Source organism: Physella acuta, unplaced genomic scaffold (genome assembly GCF_028476545.2).
Source record: "Physella acuta isolate Inbredline_101_S28 unplaced genomic scaffold, ASM2847654v3 ptg001260l, whole genome shotgun sequence".
NCBI classification, from domain to species: domain Eukaryota; kingdom Metazoa; phylum Mollusca; class Gastropoda; family Physidae; genus Physella; species Physella acuta.
The window spans coordinates 99,362-122,321 of record NW_026732775.1 but is presented as its reverse complement, the minus strand read 5'-3'; the positions used below and the strand labels follow the sequence as shown (position 1 = coordinate 122,321).

Genomic DNA, 22,960 nt, shown 5'->3' with positions numbered 1-22,960 from the left:
ATTGTTTTTAGTGTGGAATAAAATGCTTGACTTAGAATACTATATTTAAAAATGTAGATCTATTCAGCAATATTTAGGCCTATTATTAGTTTTATACTGATTCTAGATCTAGATCTTCTTAAGGACTAACATTTTAAATATATTTTAAAAATTTAATATAATAATAATTTAATATAATATATTCGTGTTTTTAGCTGACAATATGTAAAATTATTTTGTTAAAATAAATACTTCGGTCCTTGTCTTTTAAGAAATCATCATATCAACCATTCAGAGCGTCAAAATGGCGTCAAGCCATGACTTGAAAGAAGGTAAAGTATAACTATAAACAGTTGTGCAAAACTCGGGTTGGCATTTATCTTTAAAATAGATCTAAGTATTGAGTATTAATTGTGATGATTTTAGATACCCATGTCCGATAATAGACTCTCCCAAAACTAGGTGTGTAGTAGAAGTACTCTGTGATACAATGCCATTTTCATTACACTTAACACTATGACTAGTGACTCAGTCGTAGTCCGTAGTGTCGTAGTGAATTCGTAGTGTACTAGTACTAGTGTAGTGTTACAGTGTAGAGTACTGTAGAAAGTGTTGTAGGGTTATTAGTTGTACTTAATTAATTAGTACTTATTACATACTTAGTAATAGTATTGTAATCTCCATTATCTCGACTAGAATCTAGTTTTAGGTTAGAAATTACTCAAATTTTGAAATTAATGTCAGGCGTGTGGTGGTAGGACTAGGGTTGAAGTTAATAAGGTTAGGGATAGTTGGATAGGGTTAGCATTGACATGATTATTAATAACGAGCCGACCCTCGGCATATCATACTCCGCTATTTAGTTGTTGTTTTTTCTACTTTTCAGTTAATCATAATTTCTTAATTTGTGAATTCGACACTACCAACGCTGCCACTGAAAATATTTCTTTAAAACACTATAAGTAGCTCGTTAAGGACGATAAACCCCCCTCCTTCCCCCCCTCCGTTAAAGTAAACTCCACTTAGTTACCCCCCCCCCCCCCCCCCCCTCTACGTTTAAAATAGTTTCAAACTAAATTATCTGCCCCTAATAGTCGTCACTAAACCCGGCTCTGTTTGTAAACATTTAGTGAACCATAGCTCACCAGACCATGTAGGGGTGGGGGTGGTAGGGACCGCATTTACAGCTTGTTTTCTAGCTTCTCCCAGAAGAGAATTATATATATAGATATCAAGCCATCTATGTGTGTATGTTTTTGTTAGTTAATAGTTATCTATCAGTATGTCCAGGAGACCTTAGAGTTAGAGCTAGGTATTTAAAATGAATTTGTTACAAAAGCTTACTAAATGAATGAATAGATGATTGGTCGTATTAATTGTCTTTTAGTTTTGAAAGAGGCGTTAGAAACAAGAGGTGCCCTTGGTGAAATCAAAGCTAGAATCAGAGCTGAAGTTTTTGCTGCTCTGGATGATCAGTCAGAAGCAAAGCCTCCAATAAGTAATGAAAATATTCTTATATTTGAGCTGATTCGTGAATTTTTAGAATTCAACAATTGTAAATATACTTCTTCTGTGTTGGTATCAGGTAATTATTCTGATTTTTATTTCATTTCTTTATTGTGGTTTAACAACAGTCTGAATGAAGTAGGCATTACCTGTCTTACAACTTGAATTTACCTGAAGTTTATTAGGATCCATCTTCTTTGTTAAAGAATTATTACAAATTATTTTGGTTCACTTTTCTATTAATATTAATACTTCTATGAATCAGTTTAAAGTATTTTCTGTAAAATAACTGCTTTAAAAATGAAACAATGCAGACACATGAAATATCTGAGATATGAGGGTTAACCTCTCAGTTTCTTAAACAAAATGAAGCTCATTAAATGATACTTTATATTAACTGTACTTTCCTTTTCCATGCTATTAATATATCTACTGGTGTTTTCCTATTCAACTAACACTTTTTGATATTTTGACCACTCGTGTTGTGCCTTATTTTCTCTTGTTTACAACTCATGATCTTTGTGTATTTAAAATATATAATGAATTTCATCTAATCACCATTCAGAAACTGGACTCTCTTCAACTCCTCTGGACAGGGAGTTTTTACGTAATGAATTAAATGTAGTTGAAGATGCACCCTCCAGGACAGTGTAAGAGAAATTATTTTTTCAAACTATTTAATGTGTTCAATATCCCTTGTAATGTTTTTTGAAGAGAAATATAGCTTTATAGTAGAACATCTGAAATGAAGAAAATAGATTCCAGTTCTGTGTGAGGGACGGGGTAGAAATAAGGTTATCTCCCTCATCCAACTTGTTTGGTATAACAAATATCTAATGAAAAATGCATAATTAAATTAATACTTTTATTTTGAACAAGTGCAATCCTTTACTCAGCCTGTGCTTTAATTTTCTTTTAGGCCACTTTTATACAGCCTTGTTTCTCATTACAAAGATGGAAATGCAGAAAGGGCAAACCGTAATTTCATACAACCAGAGAAAGATTATGGTAGTAGATATACAGCTTCAAAAGAAAATGGTAAGCAAAATTTATTTCAAAATTCTGGGTCTGGCTGATCAGTTTGTTGCCATTATGGTTAAACTATGGAATAAGAATAAGCTATAATTGTATGAATCAATTTCAATGAAATTTGAATCCTTAAATGAATTAAGGAATCACAACTGTTTGAAAATATTGCAACTATTATGGCAATTTAAAATTATTGTGGTAACATTTTAAACAAGTCATTGATTTTTCTATTTAACTTTTGTTTCCAGGCACAAGTGAGCCATCTGCAGTCATTGTTAAAGGAGGAAAGTTGTAGCATTTGCTCATGTTATAGTTATATGTAAATATATTGATATTGTGTAGCATACTCTCAACAATCTAAATTTTAAAGTTGTAATTATGTATTAATAAACTTTATAGCACAGTGGCTTTTTTATCTTTTAAAACATTTAAATTACTTAACAACTACAATTTCTGGTATGTAACTGGACGCTAAGGGTCCCCATCCTTTATATTATCTCCAACAATTACTGTCATCTTCTGATGGTCTGCTTCTTTTAAATAAACTTATCACATAATTAATAATTTCAACTTTCATCAAGCATAAATTACAGGACACACAAATTTACAATATTTTTTATTGAAAATTCTATAAACATACTATAAATAACATGTGAACAATGAGTTAATCAACAAAGATAAGGCAGACTCTACTGGCATTATTGCAGTACAACAACAATGCTGACTGGAATCATGTTTTAATACATTAACATATGACAATGAAAACTGGGAATCATGTTTTAACTCACACAGAACACATTTGACTCCCATTGTACATCAAGACAACATGACATTTTTTTATTTCAACATGTTTTTTAATATGTAGAGTAAAACTAATGATATAAAATTCATCACAAAGCATACAAGTAAAAGGCCATCATGTATATGCCTTTACACTGTGTGCCATAGCTATAATTATAATGATTTAGATTAATATCTGAATATATTTTTTAATCAACAACCACTACACAGTGTTTTTTATAAATTATATTACATGGCAATTTTTTAGTTACATTTTAAAAAAAAGGTACATTTCATACATATCTAAAATTTTTGTGTGCAAATCATACTGTGACTCTTAAAGAATTAGAGCCCAAAGAGATCCTTAAACTTTACTAACAAGAGCTCAAATAGGTTACATGTTAAAATATGATAAACATCCCAGAACTTGACTGACTAGAATTCACACTGGTTCAAATAATAAATGACTTTCAAGCCCTTCAGATTATTTTGGAAAACTATCTGACACTGCTATCAATCATAATCAAAATAAAATTGAAATAAAAAAATTCTGGATGACTTTGAATGATTATAGGACAGATCTTAGACAGATAGGAGTTAATCCACAAATTACAGCTTGCATAATATCATGGCTTTACTACAGGCAACAATACAAAAACTGAAATCTCAGCTGAACACACTGGTGTTAACATAAAATAGTTTGATAATTGAAACCTTTTAAAGCTTATCTTACTCTTAACTTTGTGTAATTACCTAATTCCATTTATTGCAGTTAAAAAAAAAATACATATATATTGATTGAATGTTTATTATAACTTCTTGGGAATTAAATAGCTCAGGCCAGATCATACTGATGTGGACAATATATCTACTGGTACAAGGCATATAATGTGCTCTGTAAAACATGTTTTCATAGAAAACAATATCCACTTAGTGAAAACCATTCTTTGGTTCTGTCTTATGCAATCTGAAACAGATCCACAGAAAAACTGCTAAAACAAACCAACAGCCTTGGAGACCACTTAGATAGTCAATTTATTCTCTTCCAATGTCAGATCTTAATCTCATATTTTGATCTAGGTTTTAATATTGCATGCCCTCATTATCTGAAAGATAATAAACAAAAATGTAAATATTCTCAGAATTTGCAGGTATAAAATTATTTGTACACCAGAGAAAGATAAACACAAACCTCTTCATATACGGTCCAAGACATAGCAGACATCAAAGTACGTCTTACAGTACGAGGGACAATACCTCTCCAGAAACCAACCAGCCCCAGCTCCTGAAATAGTACTGTACAATTTCAATGTGTTCTTAAAACTTTACTACAATTTCAATAAGCAACTATAAGATGCTGAAAATTTTTTTATCACCTTAGTAGTTGGTATAGATAAAGCATTAAATGTATAGACATTGTTAACACATAAGTAAAACTTAAAGGCAAGGTATGAAGTTTAAATGTTCCTTAAAAATATACATTTTTACTTTATTGTATACAAAGTATAGAGGAAGTATTGTAATCGTGCAAAAAAATTGTTTCACACCTCTCTGAGTCGGAAAAACATAGTTTAGCAATTTAGTCAATATGTCTGTGAACACAATAACTTGAGTTTCGTTACATACAGTTACAGCCAGGTTGATAAAATTTCCTATATAAGTATTTTATCAAATTTGTAGTTCTGTATCAACTTTTCAGTGATTTCTGATAACCAGAAGTGCAACTTATTCTACTTTTGGTTTTTTAGAAGCCTATAACTTGGGTACTGTTTCAGATAAATGAAATTTCACTTATAAGTAAAAGATCTAATTCACTGCCCTCGATAAAAATTTGACTTATTTCCATTTACCGGAAGTAGTAAATTACGCTATTTCAGATTTCTCATAAAACACATATTCAAGAAAGTTTAGGGGAGATTACTACCGCTTTATTTAAGGGCATGGGTGGGTGATGAGTACCAACTTCCTTATTTCCGAGTCTAAAGATGTAATAATTAGCTAATAGTTATAACTCAAAGAGTTAAGCATAAAAATATTTTTTTTAATTTTTTAAATCTTCCGTTGCCATGGTGACGGCGGCCATATTGGATTTTATTGATGATTTTTAAATGGAAATAACTCAAAAATGGTTTGTACAAATTCCATGAAAACTTAATATAGTCTGCAGACACATGTGCTTAAGACTTCTGATAGATTACATTTTCAAAAAAGAAAATAGTTTTTTTTTTACTTTTTTTTTTCAAACATCACTGTAAAAATTTCATTATTTCGTCCAATTTTTTCACTATTTCAACAACAAATTTTTTTTTTTTACAAAAATTCCAAAAGTGTTTTATCAGTTTTATTTGAACATATATAAAGAGTAACTGGAGCAAATTTAGTTCAGTTCTGATAATTATTAACAAAGTTATTTCAACAATTGTACAAAAAAACATCAAACTGAGAAAAACGCAAAAAACTAACAAAAAGTTGCAAAAAATGAAAATTTATCGCTGTATGTCACTAAAATCGACCACATTTATAGCCTGAAGTATGGTGCTGCTGAATATATTCCTTCTGAGCTTGTTCAGCTGTTAGTTTTCTTTTTTTCTGGCGCTCTTTGTTTTACCTAGAGCTGTAGTAAAGCTGTTGTCATGGCGTCTTTTTTGGCGTCCTTCACTGGGTCTTCGATTATAGTTTCCTTCTTTTGACAGCAATGCCATAGCATGCCTGGGCCCAAAATTGAATTATGCTATCGCAGAAACAGCAGTATATTTTGCATGGTCTCATGTCTAAAGCCAATTATGATAAGACGATGTCTTTGTTTATTGTGAAAGGCCTTGTTCTGGATTCTTTTGCAGTTGTATACTTACGGTTTACGACATTTTTATTACTGCCACACTATGCTTGAAGCAAACCCTTTACACTTTTTTCATCAATAGTAGCCACTACATCACAGTGGGCGAGGAAATGTATTGATAACATCAAGAAGCAAATCACAGTCGACAATAATTCTGCATGGCTGTGGTTTACACTTAGCACTACCAGTACTAGATTTAACAGTGCTTTCTTCTGTCTGTAAAAACTGTGTCTTACATTGCCGCAGTTTCTTAGTAAATGTGCATATTACATCTGCACCAGTGCTTGTCTGAATAGTGCTAGATTGAGTAGAGGTAGCTGCAATCAGTTGCATTCGGACATGCTCTAGCTTTAGTAAATTAGTTAGATGTGTGTATCTATTTTTAGCGAGTGTTGTTCTACCCATTATCGAAAGAGAAACAAATTAAATCGTCTCACTGCTTATGATAATTCACACAAACTAATCTAAACTGTTAATAGTATATTTAATTGAAATAAGTATATGTTAAAATAATGTAAGTATTTCACAGAAGCTTAGAGAAACAAAACTAGATCAAACTTAGCAACGCGCTGAAACTAAGGGAATGTTTACTTCCGAAGCGAAACGACCAATCGCTAAATAGCTTCCGCAATTGTATGCCAATGAAAAAATTGAGGTCAAAAATTTGCATACCGGAAAAACCCGACTGAGTAAAATAAACAACTTTATGACGTAGAAAAATAATCACATTAAAATAGGTATTTTGATTGGTCATTTAATTTTAGAACAAATAAAGAAAGGAGGTCACGGCCTTTCCATTGATATGAAACACATTAGGTTTCCGCGAAGCCTAATAGTACTTTTCTAGGTCGAAAAATGGCTATTTTTACCAAAAAATTAAACAAAAGTCCCTGTACACACTACATTGAACCCGGTTTTTCATAAATAAATACTGTTTTTAGGGTCATAACAATGTCATTTTTAGATTCAACGATGGTTATTCTGTATAGATCAAGTAAAAGTGGGAAATCGATGATTTAGTGGATTTATGACGAAAAGTACACCCGCCCATGCCCTTAAGATAAATTGCTACTCTCATGGAGGTAATGTCAACTGTGAGTTTACACTTACTGTATATATATAGATGATCACTGTGGAGAACTTGGCATATTTCTGTGGATTAAGCTGCATGTAAGTCTTGATCACATCAGCTGGTTGTGTTACTAATGAAGCCAAGCAGCTTGCTAATATTCCATTGGTAAAGTGGATGTATGGGGCTGTAAATGTTTGCTTATCTGATCAACAAACAAATAAAAGGAACATTTAAAAAAAAATGGATAAATGTTGAATAATAAAAACACAATTTGTACCTTTCCTGGGTTTTTGTAAAAACATTCAATATACTGAGCCTTTTTTATCGTTTCAAATTACTTCCTTAAGACTAACATAGATCTTGACATTATATAAGAGAAGTCTATGTTTAGATGCAAAAATGCATCATCAACATTAATTTAATTTTGCTAAAAATCTGACTTCCAATCAAAATATAAGAAATATTTTCCCCTATATATTTAACTGGTGCAAAGAAACTAAAATAATCATTAGCACAAAATGTGAAAGTGTATGTAAATTAAAGCCCAATGAATGTTTTACCTCTGGTCAAAGTTCTAAGCTGTGAATAAAACATGTAGTAGATGCCTGAGAAGGGGACATCACGTAACATTGTTGGACCAAGGCCACTGTACAGACCTAAAATAAAAATCTTTTGTTTAAGAAGAGTCAATACTAACTAGAGTAAAAATACATGAACAGTTGTGTTTATTTTCATATACCTCTAAATCCTTCTTTTCTGTATGTCAATCTCAATGCTTGTAGTAGTCCACTGTAATGGAAGTCACCACTCTGGTTGATACAAAAATGGATTTAAATGAATAAATGTTTGATTCATTAATGTGTACATTGTGGCATCAAATAATTTGTAAACATACAGACTACTTTTAAAGCCACAAAAAGGCATTATAATATAAAGGATTTTGGCACTGTATTGATGATGAAGTGACCATGTCACATTGATTAGATGGTGGCTAGGTCACAGATTGATTAGATGGTGGATATGTCACATATTGATTAAATGATTTGATGTAACAAAAATCTGAGCAGTTACCTCATATCTAGACTAGATCACAGATTGAATACATGGTGCCTAGGTCACACATTGAATACATGGTGCCTAGGTCACACATTGAATACATGGTGCCTAGGTCACACATTGAATACATGGTGCCTAGGTCACACATTGAATACATGGTGCCTAGGTCACACATTGAATACATGGTGCCTAGGTCACACATTAATTACATGGTGCCTAGGTCACACATTGAATACATGGTGCCTAGGTCAGACATTGAATACATTGATATGTCACAGATTGATTAGATGGTGGTTTGGTCACATATATTAGATGATTTGATGTAACAAGAATCTGTGCTGTTACCTCATATCTGGTCTTCATGACTGTAACAGGTAGCACCAGGATGCCTGCAATAGTTCTGGCTGATGCTCCTATCAGTGCAGATTCAAATGGGTGAGGGTTCTCACTTCTGTTGGAAAAAATTATTTATTAGACACTACAACTGTTAAAACAAAACAGTTATTAATGAAAATTATTCATTAGATGTTACAACAATTGTAACAGAACGTAATCATTTATGTAAATTACTTATACAATTGTAATATAACATTGTCATTCATGCAAGTTATTCATCAAACACTACAACAATTACAGCATAAAATTCAACATTTATTTAAGTTGAATCAAATCGTTGATCAGTTTAAAAAATAATTCTTGTCTAGGATTTTTATTCAATTTGGTATTCTAGATGATTTATTTTTAATAGTTAATGTATAAAAAATTCTGAACACTTAACCCAAATGTGGACTTCAGCCAATGAAGACTGGCAAAATGAAAGCCAATACCCGGAACACATCGCACAAGTGACTGCACATACAAAAATAGAATCAAAATATATGAAATCCATGTGGAGAAACAATTTTTTAATTTTTCACACCATCTGCATAACTAGTTTTCAGAATGTTAAATTACAATATTATCAAGATAACTTGTAAAACTTTTTACAGGTATAAGACCATTCCATAGGCCAGTGATCTTTTCTTGACGAACAACATTTCGAATGGCTGCAAACATGCCCAATCTGGATATAGAAAAAGAACAGAATTTAGAACTATATCATAGCATTCATACAGGCATTGATACTAGCTAGTGTTTTCTTTTGAAAGATTTTTTTGCAAAAGGTTTTACTATAAAAACATAAGATTTGTTCAAATTACAGCAATGTTACAGAAAGGCATAATGATTTTATTAAGTTACAAATCTCCCTTACCCAACATTATCAGACTTTTGTAACCTAGTTTTAACTAGGTCTAGAGGTTGAAACAATATGGCAGAGCAAGTCCCACTGATTGCTCCAGCCATGAAAGATTTAAAAACTGGTGACTGTTGAGGAATGCAATAAATTCATTACAATATAATTGTTTCATTTTTTAAATAGTGAGGACATTTCTGGTTAAGTACAGAGTTACTGACAAAAATAAATTCATTTCTTCTTTTTCTTAAATAGCAAACATAAGTTAAAAATGTGTAGATCACAATTTTAACTATATAAATATTTAACAACAATTTAAAATCTGATTCTTCACAACTTGTTGCCCAGGCTTTGCACAATGGATTTTCCACCAAGGTATAATCATCCAATCAACTTTTAAGACTAAGGAGTCAAAGGTGAATGTAAAAAGTGTGTATCTTTTAGTAGGGGCTGTCCTTACATGACATGGCAGCTAACAGTTTGGTGGAGGAAAGTCATCCAGCATGACTTGTGTCTGTCAGAAGCAGTTTTTGGTCTGCATTTTAGGGTTACCTAATTTTAATTGAAGTAAAAATGCGACTGGACATGCTGAGCACACAATCCTTGCATATGCCAGGAACAAAACAAAAATTAATCTGTCATTAAATGAGTGCTTCAGGGACGGAGTGGTCTAGCGGTAGAGAGCTGGACTGCTAACCCGTTAGTCTCGAGTTCGAATCCGGGTTCAAGTCAGTAAACCGTCCCTGAGTCCACCCAACTCTGATGGGTACCTAACTCACGTTAGGGAAATTAAAGGCAGCTGGGCATAGTGCTGACCACACTATCTCTTCATATGCCGAGGTCACAGAAACAAGTGAACTCTACTTTACTTGCCCCCTAGACCGTCAGGTTTGAAAGGGAAACTTTACTTTAAATGAGTGCTTTCAACTATAACATCATTTAATAACATTCAAGAAATAGACCTAATAGACTTTCTTACATTGTAAATGCTGTGAATTTCATGTTGAGAATTCTTTCCTGTAGCAGTTGCACCATTCTTGTCAGTCATTCAACTCAGTGTAGTGGATCAGTGTTTGATTTTAAGATAGTTTTGCAGTGGCTCCTACATCAGCATCAAACTTGTTTCATTATAATTATACTTTATTTTCTGTCAAAACAAAAACATTGCAATCAACTAACTATTTTGCTGAAGCTTACTAAAATATTAACAAATTATTTATAGGTCCTATTTTAAATTATTAATGTTTATTTTTTGAAGAATAACAAGAGAGGAGGGAGAAATGTGACTTTAGGCATATTCTGTCTTGCATAAGACCCAGGGATGGGCAATACTTGTGGCTGGTGTCATGCCTAGAACATAATTTATGGGCCACCTCATTTTTTCTACATAACAACCAGTTCATGAATAATTTCTAAAAACATGGTAAAAATGTTACACTAAGTGTCCTATTCATTTTTACAATATAACCAACCTGAAAAAAAAAACTAGGACTATGTTAAATGAATTATGATATGTAGTCCTACATTTTGTTTACTGCTCTCTAGATGACAAGGTCTTTTAGTTCTGCTACTTAACTAAGATTTTGATCTATTCTCAATGTTCATACTTAATTCTTTTTTGCAAGTCTATGTGACGAGTGAAATAAATGGGGATGCTTTAAAATGAGGTCACCCAATAATAAATATCACTAAATATGTATTGGATTCAGTTATAATTCCAAAAATTTGCAATAATTTACTATGGTTAATTAATATTTTGTTTCACCCCCCCCCCCCACTTGTTTTTTCCTAGTATTCTCCAGAGAGGTATATACTTTAACTTTAGGCCTATAACAGCGATTTCTAAAATACTAACAGTCTCACAGGATCTATTTACTATTGAATCTTTTCATGATTGTTTATTAAAATGTATTTGCTCAGCTCAACATTGTCATTGTGTATAATAGTGTATATAGCTGAGAGAGATCTATAATAATAATATTTATTGCAGCATAAAAACGCAAATAATGGGGATGGATTGGACACACTAAACTTAGCAACATCACCAGACAGACACTGTATTGGAAATAACAAGGAAAGAGGAAAGTTTTCAAAGTAGGTAGGCCAAAACAAACTTGGACAAAATCAGTGAAGCAAAAGCAGCCAGAATGTTGTGGACACAACTTGGACTAGAAGAATCACGCAAAAACGATTAGGCCTAATAGTACAATACAATATGATGATAACTCCCAAGGGCCAAGGCAAAGAGGGTGTTCACACCGCCGGAATAATGTATGTTAAATGAATGATGTCAATGATGAAAAGATAGATGATGTGATTGTGATGAGTCAATTTTTTATTTAGAACTTTTATTCAATTTTATTGAATTTCAATTTACAAAAGTTTAAGGTAATCCCTTAGTTTAGCGTTGGTTATTATTCCGGAATCGTATAGCAGTAAAAAACAGTAAAACAATGCCAAAGTCTGTCACACACTTCCAGAATTCACCGGAAGTACTGTAAACCATACTTTATTTGGCGTCATCTTTTATTTTTATACAGAATGTTTAAATTTTGGATAGATTTATTTTTGTAATCATTTTTACCTGTCATCTGGTGCTAGGGCCTTGTCGTGGCTTGGCAGCTTGCGTACCCTGACGACCCCCAGAGCTATACCAGCGGGAGTGTTAACTCCTGGCAGGTTCAACCAAGCTGGGAAGGTCTGCGCGGGTAGGGGTCAGACGAAAGCTAGCACCCTGGTCCTCCAGGTTGGGGGTTGAGCATAAGGTCAGCAACCTTATCTCGTAAAAAAAATTACCCGCTACAGAAACGCAGACAGAGAGAAACAAAGACAGCTCGGACCAGGGGAAAAATGGATCTCCCGATGGAGAATTTATGAAGCCGGGTGGTGAAAGCCAATATGTATTGGAAACTACCAGGTCGACCACCATTATTTCCACTAGGACCACCATCAATATTGGAGCTTGGAATGTCCGCACGATGTACGAAGCTGGAAAAGCAACCCAAGTAGCAGCAGAAATGAGACGCTATAAAATAGCTATCCTGGGTGTCAGCGAATCAAGGTGGACTGGCTCAGGACAAAAAAGGCTGATATCAGGAGAGCTACTGCTGTACTCAGGTCATGAGGATGAAAATGCACCACATACTCAAGGAGTTGCACTCATGCTATCAAATCAAGCACAAAGGGCTCTCATCGGATGGGAGGCACACTGCCCGCGGATCATAACAGCTACCTTTAAAACTAAAATAAGACGAATAAACATGGACATAATACAGGCCTACGCCCCAACAAATGACAGCAAAGAGGAGGACAAAGACGAATTCTACAACAGGCTAATGACCATTATCCAGAACCGCCCAAGAAGAAACATCCTTATACTCATGGGCGACTTCAATGCTAAGATTGGAAGCGACAACAGAGGATATGAAGAATGTATGGGACAGCAGGGTTTAGGTGAGATGAACGAAAACGGAGAAAGATTTGCTGACTTGTGTGCCACAAATAATTTAGTCATTGGAGGTAGTCTCTTTCATCACAAAAGGATACATAAAGCTACTTGGGTATCACCCGACCTATCTACAGAAAACCAGATAGACCATATATGTATCATAAAAAAGTTCAGGAGATCACTTCAGGATGTACGCGTCAAGAGAGGAGCTGATGTTGCTTCAGACCATCACCTACTGGTAGCTAAAGTAAAACTCAAGCTGAAGAAAAACATGTTGGAAAACAAAAGGAAATACAGGTACAACACAGGCCTGCTAAAGGACCCATCTAAACTCAACGAATTTAAACTTCATATGTCCAATAGGTTCCAGGTACTACAAGAACTAATAGAAGAAGAGACGATAGAGGAAACATGGGAAAAAACTAAAAGTATATTAACATCAACATGCGAAGAAGTGCTAGGCCCTATCAAAGGACAAGCGAAGGAATGGATATCAGCAGATACCATGAAAATTATTGAAGAGAGAAAAAGAAAGAAGGCAACATTAAACAACAGCCGCACACGGGCTACGAAATTAAAAGCACTGGAAGAATACACCGAAACGAACAAAAATGTAAAGAAACACATAAGGAAAGACAAACGGAGCTATTTGGAACTGCTGGCAAGAGAAGCGGAAGAAGCACTGTACCATGGTAATATTAGGGACGTGTACAATACAATTAAGAAGATATCTGGTAAGTACAGTAAGCCAGAGAGGCCAGTGAAAACCAAAGATGGAAAGACAATACCTGATGCGGAAGGACAGATGAAGAGATGGGTAGAACATTTTGAAGAACTACTGAATAGACCAACACCAGAGTGCACGCAAGACATACCACCAGCTGAAAGTGACCTCCCTATAGACTGCAACCCACCTTCAAAAGAAGAGATACATAGAGCTATAAAGCAGCTGAAAAATTGGAAGGCTCCAGGAATAGATGGTATACCGGCAGAAGCACTGACAGCAGATATAGAAACTAGCACCACACTACTATACACACTCTTCAAGAAAATCTGGGAAGATGAACAAATACCAGAGGAGTGGAAGGAGGGACTACTCATAAAGCTTCCAAAGAAAGGCGATCTTAGTGCATGCTCTAACTATAGAGGGATAACACTTTTGTCCATCCCAGGCAAAGTCTTCAACAGAATATTATTAAACAGAATGAAGGAAGCCATAGATCCCCAGCTTCGAGATCAACAGGCGGGCTTTAGGAAGGAAAGGTCATGCATAGACCAAATTGCTACCCTGCGCATCATCATTGAACAGACCCAAGAGTGGAACTCATCTCTCTATATTAATTTCATAGACTATGAGAAGGCCTTTGATAGCCTGGATAGGCAGTCAATGTGGAAATTGTTGAGACACTACGGGGTGCCACAGAAAATAGTCAACATTATTATGTCTTCATATGAAGGTCTCAAATGTAGAGTAGTGCATGGCCAACAGACTACAGAGGCCTTCCCAGTACGGACCGGAGTAAGGCAGGGTTGCCTACTTTCACCATTCCTGTTCCTACTGGCCATAGACTGGGTTATGAAGATGTCAACAGAGAAAACGCGAAACGGTATACAGTGGACATTGTGGAGCCAGCTGGATGACCTGGACTTTGCTGACGACCTGGCCCTCCTTTCTCACACACAACAGCAAATGCAGGATAAAACCAACAGGGTTGCAAATGTTTCTACAAGCCTGGGTCTGAACATCCACAGAGGGAAAAGTAAAGTTCTCAAAGTCAATGCATCAAACAACAACCCTATAACACTGGCAGAAGAAGCCCTAGAAGAAGTGGATAGATTCACCTACCTTGGAAGTATTGTTGATAAGCAGGGTGGGACAGAAGCAGACATAAAAATAAGGACGGGTAAGGCAAGAGCAGTCTTCAACCAACTAAAAAATGTTTGGGGTTCGGGAGATTTAACCCTTAGAATAAAAATCCGGATCTTCAACACACTAGTAAAACCTGTTTTACTCTATGGAGCCGAGACATGGAGAATAACTGCTATAAATAAGAAGAAAATACAATCATTTATAAACGCATGTCTCAGAAAGATCCTGCGAATTCGCTGGCCTAAAACCATCAGAAATGATGTTCTATGGCAACGGACAAATCAACTGCCAGTGGAAGTAGAGATCCTCCAGAGAAAATGGAAATGGATTGGCCACACACTCAGGAAGCCTGTATCCAGCATAACAAGACAGGCCCTCACCTGGAATCCACAAGGCAGGAGGAAGAGAGGCAGACCAAGAAAGACCTGGAGACGTGACCTGGAAGAAGACACCAAGAAGATTGGATACACCTGGGGACAGTTGGAGAGACTAGCCCTGGACAGAGACGTCTGGAAAGCTCTTGTCAGCGGCCTATGTCCCAGTAGGGACGACAGGTGTGGATGTGATGTGGATGATGAATCATTTTTACATTTTGTAATCATTTTTACTATTTTCGTAATCTAGATTTTTTTACTTGGTCTAGCAGCTAGATATCTAGCTAGATCTAGATCTAATTAATTAATGGTCGCAAATCCGCTGCAAGCCAAAAACATTAAATTATTACATTTGACTTCATTATTTATATTTATATGTTTTTTTTTAATTTTTAGATCTACTAATTTAAATCTACTATTATATTTATTCTTGTTTCCTTTAGTCGATTAAACTTAAAAAATTAAAACATTAATTTACTACAATCGACTTTCAATTTATTTAATATTTAAATTATTAATTTAAAATATTTATATTTCAATGGTCAATGGAATGGTTTACCGTAACTTTAGTTACCGAAACTCAACAAACATTACCCGATAATGGACACGAGCGAGAAAAGTCTCAAAGGTATTTGAGAGGTGTATAAATTAATTTAAAAATCTTGCACGGCGTAGTTACAATTAATATGGTTATAAAATCCTGTCTTTCTGGTTATTTTTGGACTTTACTAAAGATTGGACGTATTTGATGTTTTTAATATTTTCGGTAACTAAATAAAATTTAAAAAAAAAGCAAAAACAATTTGGTTTTCACGTGTAATGGCGACATAAACAATGGCATCCTGCTATTGGATAGGCCGCCATTGATTTTATTGTACACATTGTAAGCTAAAAATAGAAAACTAGGTCATGGGGTTTTAAATTTGCATTGTAATTTAAAAACTTAATCTGCAAAGTTTTGTAAACAAATAGTTATCGATCACTAAGTTACTGTACAGCCAATCAATATTTGTCTTACGAAAGTGAAACATCCGGTTATAACTTAGGCTTGATAAAAATAAATAGAAATGTAGCCTTAAACTCAACAAATTATTTTCAAGTTCTCTGGATTTGCAACTTTTATAGCATTTATTCTAAAAATATAAAATTTCTAAATTAATTTTAGGCTTAAGTTTTTATTTTTTATTTTTTTTACGGTCTAAATCTAAAAAGCACGTTTTTACTCCATGTCAACAACATTATAGAAGGAATCTCGTCAACTCGCTCGCCTCCATTTCCGACGCTAAACTAAGGGATTACCCTAAATTATATTTAAATTCAATTTCTGACATTACATTTTTAAAATGTAAAATGGTTTTAGAATGCACAAGTGTGTTGTCACATAGTCTTAGACTTAATGCATTTTGTTACATCTGGACAGGAATACTTCACGAGTTTACGGACTCTTCTGTATAAGAAAGTGTAAAAATGTGTTGTCATTTGTAAACATTCACGGAAGGGTCAAAGGGCACAATAGTACTGGATTCTATGATGAGAAAAATGTTCATGACTGCTAATTTTACTGTATATCTGAGCGATGAGACGAATCAATATTTATAAAGTTAGCATTTCAACAAACTCATCTAGATCTAGGCTAATTTTAAAACTATAAACGAAATGCCAGTTAAATATCCTTTACCAACAGGGTATACTGCTCCTGGTTTTGAAAGAGTTCTTCGGGTGTACAGGTACGACTCATCATCACCCCCTAGCGGCCTAGCCGCTAGCCTAGACAGATAATTAATTATTATTTATTATTTATTGACATTGTTAATTATTAAATTAATTGTAGTTTATTGAAGATCTAGATGATAGATATAGATCTAGAAAGAAAAAACTATTTGGAATAAGAAACATTGCAAGTTGTAAGGGGTGGGAAGATGCTGTAGTGTGGTTTATTTTTATTTTTTAGTAGAGGGGAGATGTGACTTTTAAATTAGAATTTAGATAGATAATTTTAGATATGTTTAACAACTTTAACATCAAGTTTGTTTACACAGTTCAGAAAAATTAGATCTATTTTTACTTTTTGTGGTAATGTCACAGTAATGTGAGAGGAGGAGGAGGGGAATAATATTTTCAACTTTGCAGGAATTGCAACTCATATGACAAAACACAAATATCTAATTTTTAATATATGCCCCGCTATGGGATCTAGATTTAATTACTTTTAAGTTTTAAAAATTTATTTGCAATTTAAACACAAATATTAGATGAGATCTGCTTAAAGCAACAAAAGAAGACTAAATGCATACCCATGCATTTGCCACGGTGAATCTTTCTTAAATGTACCTACTTGGGAACAGAACAAAACTAAACACTAAAAAAGAAAACATAATAAATGCAAACACAAACACAGCGCAAACACAAATGAAAACACAAACACAGCGCAAACACAAACGAAAACACAAACACTTGGTGTATTATTGTTGTTTACTAAGTTGAATCAGGCCACGCCAGGGGGATGATCTGTCCAGGATTCAAAGGGTCGATTCTTTAATAATATCATCCGTTTTAACAATGTGAGTGTATTTAATAATTTCTTTACGTTCGTTAGTTAACATATGCGAAAGAGGATCAAAACAAACTAATTAATTTAAAATGTTTATAATATTGCCAGGGGAGGTTATTTAAAAAGATGTTCAAATCACTTTTGTCAGTCATTCCGTCAGTCATCGCTATAGATTTTAGAACCATAAAAGGAAACAACAACACATTTAAACACTGAATAAGATGAGATCTGCTTAAAGTAACAATTGAAGATAACTACATTAACTAGTTAGTTGCAATAACATAATTGGTCAATTGAGCTGATGTCTGCAAATAATTATAATGGTATCAAATTCTGAGCCCAATATGCCATACACAAATTGCTATGGGGAATTTTAATATATAACAGGCTACTGATCAGGTTTTAAAGTAAATATGTAATGTTAAGCTGTGTTAGGTCTCAACTTAATTAAGTATTATCTAAATGGAAAGAATATATTTGATACAAACTGATTTAAAACTTAAATGGAATATTGACTTACTATAAATTACTTAATAATTAAACATTCTTTAAATCGTTAAATGCAATTTAAATCCAGTTTGGCTCTTGGATTCTTTTAATACATTTCTTTAGTTAACAATTATACCAATTGTTAGTTTAATATTTATGAACATTTTTTATTCTAAAGAGACAATTTTACTAAAGGTATTGAAAAAGGTAGCAGTTTTGCAGCTTATTACAAAGGGAAGTTGATTGTAAACATTTGGGGAGGCCTAGCAGATCAGCAAGTGAAGAGACCATGGAAAGATCACACCTTTGGCTTCTTTTATTCAACGACAAAATTTTTTGCTGCTGTGACTATTGCACATATTGTTGAGAGGTTAGTACCGTTCAGTAGCGAGGTCGGGTGTCACCCTATTGGTGTCTCACCTCCTCCCCCCCCCCATAAGAAATTAAAAAAATATATATATATATATTTCATATACACTTGTAAGCATGTGTATACGCATGTGTATATGTATTCAGATATATATTTTTTTCTGGGTTTATTTGATTTTTTAACCCCCACTCTCCACCCGATACATGGATTAACACATAAGTTGTTACGATTCTCAACCAAACCATTTTCCTCAGGCATATTTTGCAATGTTGAGTTGATGTAACCTCCCCCTCACCCCCCTCCACCCCCTCACCACTGTGATTGCTCTAAACTGTGCTCAGATAATACTAACGACTTTTATCTATAGTCAGTTATAAATACAGCTGGATGTAGCCTCTTTTTTCTATCATTAGCAGGTTTACGTCATGCTGTCATCCCCCTTCCCCCCACCCTTGTCAGGATATGTCAACTTTGCTCTTAAAAGACTATTTAACCCACCCTAATTAATCATTTAATTAAGTAGAATTATCATTTTTTTGCATATATTTTGCTATTTTTGCCTTGGTGTCATCCCCTAAATGGTGTCACCCGGTAACTTCCGCACCCCCCTGCCATCCCCCCCATATCCCCCCCCCCCCCCCGTTGCTACGCCGCTGGTACTGTTAGTTCCTAGTTTTAAAAATAGTATGTTTTTTTCAATTTACAAGTAATGTTGAAGGTTTATATACCATTTATTATTATAATTTATAGCACATCTTGGTTATCTGAGCCAATATTAATTAAAAAAAAAACTGTTATAAAATTTATCATCTTATCTTATTAAAGAATAATAAATAATGTAGCCTATATCTTTATTAGTTTTCCAATTCTAAAAATAAAATCGGAGTGTCTACTCGGAATAAGATTTTCGGCAAAAGATAGTTCTGTGCATGCGCAGTGACCTATGGCTAGGGTTAGGGCTAGTAGCTAAATAGGATTAGGGTCAGGGTTAGGGTTAGGATTAAGGATAGGGTTAAGGATAGGATTAGGGTTGGTGTTAGGGTTCTGCGGTTGTAAACACACGCATGCGCAGTACCATCGAAAACATCGCCGCTAAGTCGCAGTTTCTCTCCATTGCGCATGCGTATCGCATGCGTATCTTATTCCGACTAGAATCGGCCAAATAAAATAGCCTTATTAAAGATAAAAATGCACTGAAAATAATGGACAGGCAAAATAAGGACTTTGTTCTTCAAACTTCTTTTTTAGTTAAAAATAGATCACAATCAATTAAAGCATGGTGCATGAAAGAATATTGGTGCAGTAATAAATTACAGTGAACAGCATTAACCCTGCTTTAATTCTGTTGACTGTCTGACAGCTGTTTCTGGGTGCTCTTTAGGGCTGGGTAGATAAAAAGGTCCTGCTGAAGAGAAATGAGATTAAAGCATAACTAGGCTACTAAGTTATAGAAAGATGATCATTTAGTCTATATCACCTATGGGTTGTTAAAAGACTGTAAGCCTACACATCTTATGAGGGTTCTAAGCTATAAGAACTAATCAGATTTTGTCTTTTAATTAAACTTCTAAGAAAACAATTGAACATTTAGGGGACTGTTGAGATATGATGAAAAAATAGCTAAGTATTGGCCAGATTTTGCAAAAAATGGAAAAGAAGAGATCACTCTGGAAATGCTATTGTCTCACAAGGTAAAAAAATAACAATTTTCTTTTAATAATAAATAAATCTAGATATGTTTCTACTTAATCAAAATTTCTTCAGCGCGCACTCACTTATAATTAAATATTGCAGTATTTAAAGGTGCATTACTTTGGATAATAGGTTAACTGATGATAAACAATATTAGTTGTTTGTCTGAAATAGGACAAATAACTATAAATATCAACCAGCTTTTTTTAAAAAAAATTTTTTTTCTTTAGGCTGGACTTCCAGCTTTAAGTAACAACTTTGAGTTATCTTGGATGAAAGATGACCCAAAAAAACTGTATGATGCTTTAGTAGATCAGAAGCCTTTGTGGAATCCAGGTATGGAAGAGTTTGTCAGCTAATTCCCAATATAAACATGTGGTATATTATTTAAACCAGAATTTTTAAGTTTTAAGTGAAAATTTGCAGCCTACACATCCCTGTTTATACTAAAATGCCGAATCTTGTTTTGATGACAAAAATATCATTGTGTTTAGGAGATGGCCATGGCTACAGCCCTGTTGTATTTGGCCTCTACCTCAATGAAATTGTCAAGAGAGTTGACAAAAAAGGTCGGACACTGTCTCAATATTATTGGGAAGAAATTGGCCAGCCTTTTGGTAAGTATTAAGAGAAGATTATACAGGATTAAGATTTTTTAAAAACTGCACTTTCTCTATCTATAAAACCATACAAATGTAGATGTCTGATGTATTATTTTATTTGCTGTAATGAATGGCTGCCAAGCAATGGCTGCTTGAGTCACTATTAGGATTGAGTAAGTACATTGTATCAATATCACAAATGTGCTAATGCATAGTGACAGAACAGCTCAAAGCTCATTAAGTGGCAGGTGTGAGAACTGTTTAGTGAGATATGCTTGATTTGTTTACGTGGTGGCTCCTTGTGGATTGAGGAAGTTGTGGAACAAAAATAGATTTAGAATATAATTATGCTATATGCATGTAAATATGTATTATTTTTATTAAGTTGATCCCATGTATCAGTGTATTGTATACCAATAAATGTATTTGCTTCTAGGCCTTGATTTTCACATTGGGGTCCCAGCGCATCTTCAGTATAGGGCTGCCAGACTTGAGCCTGTTGTATTGACACGAGAGGATTTAGCAAAAATGATGGAGGCCTTCAAACTGGACCCAACTATTTATGCCTTGGCATTTAGTCAGCCAACAGATTGGAATTCTGTAAGATAATGTTTTTATTCAAAACTTTACTGCAAAACATACTTCACAGCATGACATACTTCACAGCATGAATGACATGTGTTAAGATATATAACTTTAAATTCTGCTTTCAGTTCTTAACTTATTTAACAAGCTCTTACTGAGAAATATATTTATGTGTTGTATTACTTAAATAAATTTAATTTCAAATACACACTGAATTTCTTGATGTAGCCATAATTTTTTTTAAAACTAACAATAAGATAAAACATATCTGTTAAATGTTTTACAATTAGAGTCGAAAGTTGAACGACCCAGACTTTTTGCAACTTCCTAATTCATCGAGTCATGGTGGAGGCACAGCTGAAGCTGTAGCCAAGTTGGCTGGGATACTTGCCAATGGTGGGCAACATGATGGGAAAACACTTCTCTCCCCTGATTCTATAGCCAGGCTGCAGGAACCGCTGGCAGATGGGGTGGATAGAACTACTGGTAGTGAAAATATCCATGGTCGTGGGACATGGCTGATACCAGTCGTTGAAGGGGATCAGGTATTTGTAGAACACATTCTGTAATATCTTTTCATAGATCTGTTTCAATGGGAAAATATTTTGTTAGAATGTGAGGAAAAATTAGTTATGAATTTTGACACATTTAAAATAGAATTACCTTATTTGTTTGTGCAACACTTAATTAACAGCTTTATAAACAAATGAGTTATTGGTTAATGTGGGCCTCACTTTAATTTTAGTTCTAATAGTCTGTTATATAAGAATATTTTGTCCTGTATTGATGGACGTAAGCAAATCTTGTGATGTATTGATGGATGTTAGCCCATCTTGTGATGTATTGATGGATGTTAGCATATCTTGTGATGTATTGATGAATGTGATGTACTAATGAAAGTAAATCTCTTCCAGAGCTGGTTCATGTATGGTCATGCAGGCTATGGTGACCAGTGCTGTGCTGCTGACCCACGCTACAAGATGGGCTGGGCCTACACGACAAACTATTTAGACCCAGTCATCAACTTCAACAACAAGAACAAGTGGCGCCCCCTGATCAAGGAGCTGTTTGAATGTGTGCACAGGCTGGAGAATGTCCAAGTGGAGCGCAGGATCCTCCTGTCTCTCACACAACTGGAGCAGGAGAAGAGCCACGCCTCCCAGAAAAGTCAAGTTCTACAGCAAAGTAAACTTTGACACAGGATATTTTTTAGAATTCAAGATGATTTGCTCCATTTTTCCATCTGCTAAGAACCTAAAGCAGTGTTTTAAATGTTGTTGTATTGTTGTAATAGTCTATAATAGTTTCAAAATGTTATTAACTTTAATATGCTGTTATTTTTATTGTTGAATAAATGTGTATCAAATTTAAATATTTTTAGTTTAAACTCATTTGAACTATTTAATGTTGTTTTGCACTTTTTAATTTTTGGGGATTGAATTCTTTTGTTATTAAGTAAGAACTTATCAAGGCAGTAACAGGGT

At 34.2% G+C, this 22,960-nt stretch overlaps 3 protein-coding genes across 4 annotated transcripts; 2 read left to right on the top strand and 1 right to left on the bottom strand.

Moving 5' to 3' along the window:
- Nucleotides 1–224: 224 nt before the first annotated feature.
- On the top strand, nt 225–2,938 carry LOC131957731 (centrosomal protein 20). Its single transcript, XM_059322481.1, has 5 exons — nt 225–311; nt 1,367–1,564; nt 2,051–2,135; nt 2,405–2,523; nt 2,763–2,938. The coding sequence occupies exons 1-5, from the start codon at nt 284–286 to the stop codon at nt 2,807–2,809; spliced, it is 477 nt and encodes a 158-aa protein (XP_059178464.1). The 5' UTR covers nt 225–283; the 3' UTR covers nt 2,810–2,938.
- Nucleotides 2,939–4,112: 1,174 nt separating this feature from the next.
- Nucleotides 4,113–16,898, bottom strand: LOC131957730 (mitochondrial glycine transporter A). 2 transcript variants are annotated; one of them, XM_059322480.1, is made up of 11 exons: nt 16,866–16,898; nt 10,475–10,642; nt 9,514–9,626; nt 9,249–9,324; nt 9,040–9,110; nt 8,607–8,712; nt 7,945–8,014; nt 7,766–7,861; nt 7,244–7,407; nt 4,487–4,579; nt 4,113–4,400 (listed from the first exon to the last, which is right to left on the bottom strand). In XM_059322480.1, the coding sequence occupies exons 2-11, from the start codon at nt 10,541–10,543 to the stop codon at nt 4,371–4,373; spliced, it is 888 nt and encodes a 295-aa protein (XP_059178463.1). In that variant the 5' UTR covers nt 10,544–10,642; nt 16,866–16,898; the 3' UTR covers nt 4,113–4,370. The 2 variants fall into 2 exon arrangements, with proteins under 2 accessions (XP_059178463.1, XP_059178462.1); XM_059322479.1 differs by lacking the exon at nt 16,866–16,898 and adding an exon at nt 16,522–16,597.
- LOC131957728 (beta-lactamase domain-containing protein 2) lies at nt 16,691–22,848 on the top strand. The gene is made up of 8 exons (XM_059322477.1): nt 16,691–16,914; nt 18,406–18,597; nt 20,189–20,288; nt 20,520–20,625; nt 20,784–20,906; nt 21,328–21,491; nt 21,767–22,021; nt 22,391–22,848. The coding sequence occupies exons 1-8, from the start codon at nt 16,844–16,846 to the stop codon at nt 22,670–22,672; spliced, it is 1,293 nt and encodes a 430-aa protein (XP_059178460.1). The 5' UTR covers nt 16,691–16,843; the 3' UTR covers nt 22,673–22,848.
- The last annotated feature ends 112 nt before the right edge of the window (nt 22,849–22,960 follow it).

Coding starts and splice junctions, on each gene's coding strand:
- LOC131957731 (XM_059322481.1), top strand. CDS start 284: ATGGCGTCAAGCCATGACTTGAAAGAAG. Junction 312..1,366: donor AAGCCATGACTTGAAAGAAG/GTAAAGTATAAC, acceptor ATTGTCTTTTAG/TTTTGAAAGAGGCGTTAGAA. Junction 2,136..2,404: donor GATGCACCCTCCAGGACAGT/GTAAGAGAAATT, acceptor ATTTTCTTTTAG/GCCACTTTTATACAGCCTTG.
- LOC131957730 (XM_059322480.1), bottom strand. CDS start 10,543: ATGACTGACAAGAATGGTGCAACTGCTACAGGAAAGAATTCTCAACAT. Junction 9,111..9,248: donor TATGGAATGGTCTTATACCT/GTAAAAAGTTTT, acceptor TTGTATGTGCAG/TCACTTGTGCGATGTGTTCC. Junction 4,580..7,243: donor TGATCATCTATATATATACA/GTAAGTGTAAAC, acceptor GTACTATTTCAG/GAGCTGGGGCTGGTTGGTTT.
- LOC131957728 (XM_059322477.1), top strand. CDS start 16,844: ATGCCAGTTAAATATCCTTTACCAACAGGGTATACTGCTCCTGGTTTT. Junction 20,626..20,783: donor GAAGCCTTTGTGGAATCCAG/GTATGGAAGAGT, acceptor CATTGTGTTTAG/GAGATGGCCATGGCTACAGC. Junction 22,022..22,390: donor CAGTCGTTGAAGGGGATCAG/GTATTTGTAGAA, acceptor AATCTCTTCCAG/AGCTGGTTCATGTATGGTCA.